Here is a 10585-nt window from a genome sequence, read left to right as displayed (position 1 = left end):
CCTGCGACTCAATTTAACCACACATTTCATTAAACATATGTCCATTTTCACCAAAAGCTATAAAATGAAATTGTAATTGATTTTCTATCAAAGTCCATAGAGCGAGACAAGATCACTGTGAAATCCCAGTATTTATATCTGAACAAGGAAAAATTTGACATATAAACCTGAAAATGGACAAAATACAAGAACTAGACAAAGTTCTAAATTTCTTTCCTCAAAGTCTTTCACTTATAATGAATATCAATCCTCATAATATTTTTTTTTTTTTAGCAAAATGCAAAAATGGCAACCACCAGTGAAAACCCAAACAATGAGTTTAACTCGATTCTGGAATTGCAGAAAAATCATAAAAGATAATTATTTAGCCTGCTTTTTCTTAACCAAATTACTGAAAGTTAAGAAATTATTGCATTCCTTTATTATTGCAGATGAACCTGACAGCCTAAACATAGCAGCACAAAACAAACATCAAATTATTTCCATGGGTTCAGTTGGAACATATGTGTGGGCAAAAGTAGCCTTACACAACTTACAAAATCAGCCATATTGCATCTTTGAAACTTTATTCTCATTCAGTTGATAAAATGACATGTAGCTTCAGATAAATCAATCGACATTTATCACATAAGAGTTATAGAAAGAGAACTTAATATACTAAATCAATAGAATAGCCGTATCTTTACAATACTGTAAAGACAAATAAAATGGTACCTTTATAAACAAATAACTATTACTTTAAACAAGAGGCAAACTTAAAAAAAAACAAACATTCAATTTATTAACATTACATGTATATATTTCATTTGATAAAATACAAATTTTTAAAATTCCTACAGAAAATAAAAAGAATTGATTTTTACAAATAAATTATCAAGATAAATTCATTTTATACTGTTCTACTGAAATATTCTGTTGTTCAATATGTTGTAAAAAAATTAACTGAATTGTTGACTGATGATTTCGCAATGATATCAGATACAAATACATTGAATCATTCCTCCATTCATGACATTCCTACATAGCTCAAGGTCACTGGTACATACAATTGTTTGTTTGATTATTGACATCCCTGTCTGTGCAGTTCATGCTGGTTTGTACAAACAAAATAACAGATACGACAAAATAAGTAATGATGAACAATATGAGATGTTGTTAAGTAAGTCCCCATATGTTATCTTGCTGAGTCTTGTTCTGTAGAGGTATACCGCTGACGTTTTCTTTGATTCTGGCCCTGAAATAAATAGGGAAACAGTTATATTAAATATGGTTTATGATATTTAACATGTGCCATACTAAAACAATTGTCTAATCCTAGATCAATGAAGGGCAGCAGAAAAATAGTAGTTGTTAATTCTATATTGTCAATCAACATTTCTCTTTAACACTGACAGCAGTTATTGCAGGCAAGACAAAGAGTTCATGGGAACATTAAATTTTATTCTTAATTTAAGGTGGTACCTAACACTACAGGGAGATAACTCTGTAAAATCAGCTTAACGTTTTAATCACTTTGTATTGCTATAGACATGTAAAGCTTTTCAATGATCTGTGTGTCAAACTGCAATATATTCAATGATTTTTTTTTCAGAGAAAGTGATAAGGGAACAAGTTTGTTGAAATTTTTTTATTTTTTACCAAGGGTCAAAGTAAATATTTTGTCAAAATTTTATGAAAATTAAATGAGCCATATTAGTTTCAGTCAAGGTGTTGGGTACCACCTTAATCTTATTAATAAATTTTTATAAACTTTACAGTTTGAAAAATAACTTCAAAAATGACATAAATTATGTAAACAAGAGTGCACACGCTGAAATGTCTCGCCTTCTTTACTATTCATTGATATTATGTTGATAGACCTAAATATAAAGCTTTATTACAACAGTCACATAAACTCAACATTAACCAAAGAAAACAAAACATTGATCAATGAACCATGAAATGAGGTCAAGGTCAGATGAACCATGCCAGGCAGACATGTACAGCTAACAATTCTTCAATACAACAAATATAGTTGACTTATTGCTTATAAATTAAGGAAAAACAGACCAAAACACAAGCACTTAACACTTAGCAATGGACCATGAAAATGAGGTCAAGGTCAAATAAAACCTGCATAACAGATATATAGATCATAAAATATTTCCACACTAAATATAGTTGACTAATGCAAAAAGTATTAGAAAAATAGACCAAAACTCAAAAACTTAAATTTGACCACTGAACCATGAAAAGGAGGTCAAGGTCAGATGACACCTGTCAGCTAGACATGTACACCTTACAATCATTCCATACACCAAATATAGTAGACCTATTGCATATAGTATAACAAAAACAGACCAAAACACAAAAACTTGAACTTTAACCACTGAACCATGAAAATAAGGTCAAGGTCAGATGACACCTGCCAGTTGGACATGTACACCTTACAGTCCTTCCATATACCGAATATACTAGACCTATTGCTAGTATCTCAGATATGGACTTGACCACCAAAACTTAACCTTGTTCACTGATCCATGAAATGAGGTCAAGGACAAGTGAAAACTGTCTGACGGGCATGAGGACCTTGCAAGGTACGCACATACCAAGTATAGTTATCCAATTACTTATAAAAAGAGAGAATTTGACATTACAAAAAATCTTTTCAAGTAGTTACTTAACCATGAACATGAGGTCAAGGACATAACTTATAATAAGAGAGAATTTGACATTACAAAAAATCTTTTCAAGTAGTTACTTAACCATGAACATGAGGTCAAGGACATTGGACATGTGACTGACGGAAAGTTCATAACATGAGGCATCTATATACAAAGTATGAAGCATCCAGGTCTTCTACCTTCTAAAATATAAAGCTTTTAAGAAGTTAGCTAACGCCGCCGCCGCATCACTATCCCTATGTCGAGCTTTGTGCAACAAAAGTTGCAGACTCGACAAAAATGCCTGATCCTTCACATCTACAGACTTTTCATCATACCTGGTAAAATCCTGTGTGATAGCCACTCATATACCATGACATCAACATACTACATAAGGCTTCATTATCACCGTTCATTAACTCGTCATTGATTGGTGGTGGTGGTGGAGGCACAAATGGGAGGCCCTTAAAAATAAATAATTAAACAATCATATACAGATGTAGTTTTAATCTATTACAATTACTATGATACAGTTTCTGGACACATGCTTCCGCTATTTAAACACTTTTTTTTTTAATCGTACTGCTGCACCACTGTCCCTGATAAGGGACATATACATGTTAAACACCACATACAATTAAGGAAGCTGGCTTGTCATGTTTTGGATTTTTTGTAAGATTTTTGGAATCCTCTGGTTTTACCCATTTGCATCCCTTGAAAAAATTTGTCCAGTGACCCCCGTTTTTCTTTTTGTAAATCTTTTACATGTATAATGATAAGCCATCTGTAAAAGTCTTATAAAATTTTAATTACTTTTTAAGTTTTTGAACACTTCAACCTGTCAATGATAAAGCTATGAAAAGTCAAGAGAGAATATTTTCCAGCCAAAATTTTAATGGCTAATATCTCGAAAACAAGCACGGTGACCTATATATATTATTTGCTCTTTGATAGGTCATTGTTAGGTTAGGTAAACTACCCTCCTTTAATAGTAGACTAGCCCAACAGATAACTAATCTATCTCTCTGTAGGACTAAGCTACTTTAAAAGGAGGGTAGTATACCTTACCTTACAATGACTTCAGGGTTCAGCTAACAACACATGAACAAGCAAGCTAACCAAAGATATTACAATTAGCTACATATTGACTGAAATCTGCTGTAAATCTAATACAGGTTTCTGACTTTCTGTTTTATTTAACTATTTGTTAGTTTTATAATGAAAGAGTTTCTGTACACTTTTTTATTTGAACAAGTTCAAAATTATTTTTCAATTAATAGTATACAAGGGAGATAACTGCAAAATCAATGATGATGTAAAATATGACCAAGGTTATCTCCCATTATATAGCATGTATTTCACATAGTAATAAATTTAATTTAACTAAGCTGCTATATCAAATATAATATTGTGATAACTACTGAAAAATCCTCATCTACTTACCCCTGATGGTGGTCCCATAAATCCTTGGGGGAAAGATGGAAATGATGGAAACTGTGGCTGTAATAAAAACATGACTAAAAAATTTTTACAATCAGTTATTGTAAGTAATTAGTATAAATAGTAATGACATAAATAAGGTATATTATTATTCTGTTATTGCATATTTTTTGTAAGTAGTCTTTAATAATTCACTTCATCAAGTGCATTAGGTCATGAGCTTAAAAAGATAAATTACCTGATCAATCCTAAATATAAAATTGATAATAGATGCTTCACCTTCAAGAAGACAGCATTTCGGTAATATTCCAGTGTTAAGACTGATGTAATTAAAAATCAAAATAATGTGCTTGTGTGCTGACATTTAGGTTTATTTGTTAAAAATAAACATGCTGTGTATCAGTCTTATACAAAGCTTATTTTAAGGTTGGTGTCCTTGCCATTGAATTGCACATGGCATGATTTTTGTAAATATTTGTGTATTTCAATTGTCAGAATTAAATTAAAGTTCAACAATATTTACCATTGAAACACCAGGAAATGGAGGCATAAATGGCATTCCTGGCATAAAAGGAGGATTTGCACTACTGCTGGCTGAATGTTTCTTCTTTCTATCAGGTGCTGGACTTTGTCTTGCACTCCAATCCATACTATCTGACTATATAAATATAAATCATGCATTTTTAAAATAAAGTTAAGTAGACAATTTCAACATATACTTTAATACCTATCAATAGTGATTTATCAACAGAATATGTATATTTAAATTTGTAATTACAGTTTATGAATAATTTAAATTTAAGTAGACCATTTTTTAACCTTAATCTGAATGATAGCTTTTTAAACTTGTTATATTATATTACAATATAAGGCTTTTGCAGTGATTAGGAAGGATATGCACCCTGTGCCTATAGCGCATATTGACAAGAAATTTCGCAAACAGTGACAAATGTAATCTCCCAAGTGACGCACAATATTTTTCACTTAGTTTTGAAACGTTTAGATATCGTCAAATGGATTTCTAATTGTGTTCCGTGCTGCCATGTGTCTGTACACATCTGTGTAATGTTCCTCCAATAATAGGAACACCTATATATTTTTTGGACGTCTCAGGTGTTTTCCTATAATAATAATAATAGAACCATGTGGTCTAACTGATAACCCAAAAAACGTAATTAAACCGTAATTAACCATCATTCATGATATAATTTTTTATAAACAACTTTAAATTTGTGAAATTTAGCTAGTACAGACGAGATTAAACTCTAATAATAATCTCATTTAATTAAGCTTGCTATTATTTTGATTGAAAAACCCCAAAGCCTTATAATGAATATATTTTTTGTCTCCATAAAAGACGCTTAACTGTCCTTGTCATTTTTTTGTCTTTGGCTCATTTTGACATTTTGTAAACGTGACTTCAGCAAATTGTTATTTTGTTTTATGAATTAATGGTACTCTCTGCTGTTATTCTTATCACCGTGATGAAGTGATAATAATACAAAAAGTGCAGAGGAAATGTCAGAAATGTCCTTTGATATGGTACGTCTGGAATAAGTATGGTATCGACCAAGACCCAAATTTTATGTACTTAAAAACCATGAACATGAACATAAACAAGGCAACAGTACCAGTTTAAACATTGTAAATAAAGGTTACCTTAAATATTGTTCAGTTTGGAAGAAGTTATTGTATATTCATTGAAATTGAAATTACAAAATCACAGGAACAATATCCATGATATTATTTAAAATCATAAAGGTAAGTACCAACACCTCTTTGCCAAAATATACTGATACTTTTTTTAATTTTTTTTATAGAAGTCAATTCAAATTGTGCACTCATTTGACAACATGGCCCATTATTTTTAAAAATGGCTCATTGAATTTATTTTTGAAGGGCCCTGGTCCCATAGTGAAAAAAAAACCTTCCAGATCACTGCTTTTGTATATGAATTTAATCTTTATTTACCTCTGACTTCTGTCTTTGCTTCTGTTTTCTGGTTGGCTGGAGTAGTTCTGTGAATTCTTTCTCTTCCTCATTACCATATCCTCTGTATCGTATCATACATGTCTCTGCTTCCTCGTCTATGTCTATTATCTCGGCATCATATGTCAGATCATCTTCTGTGAACACTGCTCTACACTGATCACCTACTTTCCAAGGACACTACAAATATTGAAAGATATTTAGGAAACCAATAATTTCTGTAAGTTCAATTTAAACTTGAAAGAAGACAAAAATGCAAGATGAGGTTTCATTATTTCAAGGAAGTCTGCATTCAGATATAATTATGTATCAAATATCAGAATGCAAGTTCTTATTATTGTGAAACTCAAACATTCTCATTATTTGCGCTACGAAAAACCCTGCAATAATCTCTGAACTTGCAGTAATCTATATATTCTGTAAACAAAACAAATTTTTTCACAACTTTAGCGAGAAGATAAATAATGTGAATAAAAATCATCACAATTATGTAAAACTTAACCTTTCCTCATCAGAATATACTTCAATTAAGAATGAAAATAAAAAAATCATATTGCAGCAAACTCAGATAGACATAATAGAAAGAAAAATAAATTGGTTTACAGTATCAAGAGTGCATATGCTGAAAATCTAACCTGCTTACTTGATAATTATTAAATAATATACAGTAAGCATATTTGGGATAAAGGTCTTAGTGATGGTCACCGTCTTACTATGTGTATCATGAAAACTTGATGATGTTAAACAAGCCATGAAAATCAGATTAAGCTCAGATGACTTTGTCAGACAGACAAGTACATCCTGTAGTAATTATTTTAACCAAATATGGAAGATCCATCAAATATCTGAATAGAACTGAAAACTATAAAACAACTGTATTTTCTGAGGTAATAAAGGGATTCAAATCTTTGTGAATTGACGTACCATAAAAAAATAAATACTCAGGGCTATTCCAGAAAAAAAACCAATATTGTGTGTGGGTTTGGAGGGCCCTTTATTTTTTTACTGAGTGAACTCTCCCAATCCATACAAAAATAATTTAAGGGCCTTCCAACCCCCACCCATATACTGTATCTGATAGAACATTATCTTTTGAACGTCTAAATGATGGAACAATGTATTTGATAGATCAAAAAAATTGTATTTAGAAATTTCAAGGGAACAAAAAAACAAACTTGTCAAATCTTCTGCTTTTTCCATCAACTACAACCATACACAGGATAAAGTAAACCAATTTTCAAAATACCTTTTTCTTGTTTTTATGTTTCTTTTTCCTCTTCCTTTTCCTTTTCTTATTTATATCTTGTTTGTTTGATGTCTGTGATTCATTATCATTACCATTCACAACAGAACCATTTACTTTGGCCTATAAAGGAAACATTTTAATAAACATGATAAATGGCACACATTAAATAACAGATCATTCAAAATTTATATCCTAATTTCTGTAATGAAATTTAAGTGTTCCTTCAACCATGAAAATTCAATCCTTCCAATACAATGGTACATACAGTCACTTATAAAATTGAATACCACTGAGTTCATTTAATCAAGGTTTATGTTCATTCTGTCATTGTGTTATTGTGCTATGGTCAATTTTTGTATTTTTGTCTTGCGTTTTTGCTTGTCTGCTATGTCTATATGCCTTTTTTTGTTTGTTGTTGACATATTTGTTTGCTTTTAGAGTGATTAAGATTATAACACAAAGTAGACTGCTAAACCTCTATTTTTGACATGTTTACCTATTATGTCTGATAGTTTTGTTCACATATTGTTGTCAATAAAATAATGTAATAAAGAAAGAGATTGTAAAGAGGCTTACTTTAACTAGGTTCACAGCATTGTCATAAGCTTTAATCAATGCTGTATCGTCCCACAGATCACTGTCACTCTCTGCAGCCTGAAACACAAAAGAAGGAAATAATTTGTAGGAAACAAACTGATATTATAAATGTAATATCAAGTATAGTACAAATACACAAAGCTTATTACCAATTCATCTAAACTCTATTCAACTACTTTACAACATGTACAAAGCATAAACTAGAAAAAAAAATAAAAACATATAACCTATGGTGATTTTTCTAGTGCTTAGGAGAAGGGCCCAGGCAATTGGACCAGGTAAGAATGGTTTATATAGTAATGACCACTCAAAATTTCAATCGACCAGTATTTGCTGGTATTTCCCAGTATTTGCCAGTATTTCTCTGTTATTACCTGTATTTACCACTGGCATATACTAGTATTGACCACTTTTTTGTCAACTTTGAATTTAAAGAAATCAGCTAATGCGCAGTATCACCGGCTGCACGGACACCGGGTACTCCAGTGTACATCTGTGTAATATAGGTGCCAAAATGACCAGGTGCTAATTGGGCTTGTTCCCTGTTCATCAGGAAAAACCACAGGCACTTGTCTTAGAAAAAATATTTCCTATATACCTTTATATAACACAAGGTCCTTAACGCATGATTTAGAAAAATGTCTGGGAGTGACAAAATTCCGTTATATGCCGATTTCTCCACTGCCAACCCCACTAAAACTTGTTTTGTCATAAATCTGAATTGATTTATCTTAACAATGGTGTATAACACGCCGACTTTTGTTGTTGGAATCATCTGTAACAGTCCTACCAATGTACAAACTGAAGTATGTCAATCGTTATTTTTTCGTCTACCTACACAACATTGGCAATAAAAGTCTCGCAGTAAATGATTAATTATAAAACTGTTGCAGAGAAAACTGTAAGTTTTTGTCTGAATAGAACTATCCCCCAGGTAGTAAAATTGTGTAAGATACATTGAAAAAAAACCTCACAAGTGTTATTTGTGTCATGTCTAATAAGTTACGAGTTTTCTTTTTTAGATACAAATTTTCCCATGACGTCAATGTCATTCATACTCTCTCCTGACTTTAGTATGAAAATGAAACAAGATCAGATAAGAATTCTAGACAGTTCGGCACCCAGACAAATCGGTACCCGGACAAATCGGCACCCGTGAAAGACAAATGGCATCCAGACAAATCGGCACCTAGACAAATCGGCACCTAACATAGACAAATCGGCACCTTATAAATTATATATCTTTGATCAAGGATTATATATACAAATCCTTGCTTTGATCTATATATAGTGAACCAAAATTAAATTTCCTGGCACTGTTTATGTATGAGGGCATTTATTTGTCTCCTGCACTATTTATAACATTATTGTCAATATTGTACATTGTTTCTTTGAATATGTATCTTATTAAGGGGTTTATTCCTTTTAGTTGTTTATTTGGCACCAAGACAAATCTTTGAATATGTATCTTATTAAGGGGTAAATTCCTTTTAGTTATAGGTGGAACAAATATACGTTGACAACACAAGCTATACACTTTTGATCTCTATTGAGGAATTGTTAGATTTAAACATAAAATACTGATTGATGCTTAACTACAATTAATTATGATTTAATTTAATAATGTTTATTCAAACAATAACTATCAACAACATATCTAACAATCAATTATGATTTAATTAAATTATGTTTATTCGTACATAATCTTTAAGAGCTTAATTAAATGATGATTATTCTTTTTGTAATTCATATTTTATATACAAATTATAATATCTATGCAACAACTCTTTAAATTTTGATAATAAATTTATTTTTAAAAACGAGGTGCCGGATTGTCTGGGTGCCGATTTGTGCGGATACCGAATGTCCAAAATGGATGCCGAAATGTCTTCGGACTTGGGTGCTGATTTGTCTGGGTGCCGATTTGTCTTGTTACCATCAGATAACTCCGATTATCATTTAGACTTTCCCATAAAATTGACCAATAAGAAACGGAGATATATAAGGAGACGTGACACGTTTATTGCCAATTCTTTTGTGGTTAGCAAAATTATTAAGATTGAAATACTTTGGTAGGATTGCTTTGGATGATTCTGACAACAAATGGAGGCATATTATACACCATTGTAAAGATAAATCAATAAAGAATGACGATGTAACAATGTTTAATGGGTTTGATAAACTAGAAAGCGGAATAAAACAGAATGTTGTTACTGCCTGAAGTTATATATCAGAATTTTTTTTCAGAGACGAGTGCTTGTGGGAAAAATCTTTCACAAAAAGTGCTAAGGTATAAATTGTTAATTTCATTAGAGATAAATCATCTTGAGAACTATCCATATTGCATATCATATGTTGACTTTTTATGCTAAGGCCCAGCATGCCAGAGGAACGTACAAATGTACTCACAGTAACAACGTCTCTCCCGTTATGTTTTCACTAAATCAGGGTCATCTAGTTAATTATGAAAAAAAAAGTACGCTTTGATGAAGATGCTAATGTGTTTTCTGAATTCAGAAGAGTTATCATTTCCTTAATTAAATCAAAATATCACCTGGCCCCGTTGAAAGAGTACAGTTCCAGCTACTGAGGCCATGTTTGGAAGGAAACCGAAACGGTAGATAAAACCACAAATTTAATTGGTGAATCTTAATATCTCGACCAATGAAAG

At 31.5% G+C, this 10585-nt stretch overlaps 1 protein-coding gene across 1 annotated transcript; it reads right to left on the bottom strand.

The window, feature by feature from the left end:
* Positions 1 to 405: 405 nt before the first annotated feature.
* LOC134715161 (survival motor neuron protein-like) lies at positions 406 to 10585 on the bottom strand. Its single transcript, XM_063577130.1, has 8 exons — positions 10469 to 10585; positions 7894 to 7971; positions 7318 to 7437; positions 6054 to 6251; positions 4606 to 4740; positions 4086 to 4142; positions 2981 to 3106; positions 406 to 1234 (listed from the first exon to the last, which is right to left on the bottom strand). Exons 1-8 carry the CDS (start codon positions 10508 to 10510, stop codon positions 1175 to 1177), a joined length of 816 nt encoding a protein of 271 aa, XP_063433200.1. The 5' UTR covers positions 10511 to 10585; the 3' UTR covers positions 406 to 1174.

The sequence above is a fragment of the Mytilus trossulus genome, chromosome 4 (assembly GCF_036588685.1).
Source record: "Mytilus trossulus isolate FHL-02 chromosome 4, PNRI_Mtr1.1.1.hap1, whole genome shotgun sequence".
Lineage (NCBI taxonomy): Eukaryota > Metazoa > Mollusca > Bivalvia > Mytilida > Mytilidae > Mytilus > Mytilus trossulus.
This window is presented reverse-complemented; position numbering and strand designations above follow the sequence as displayed.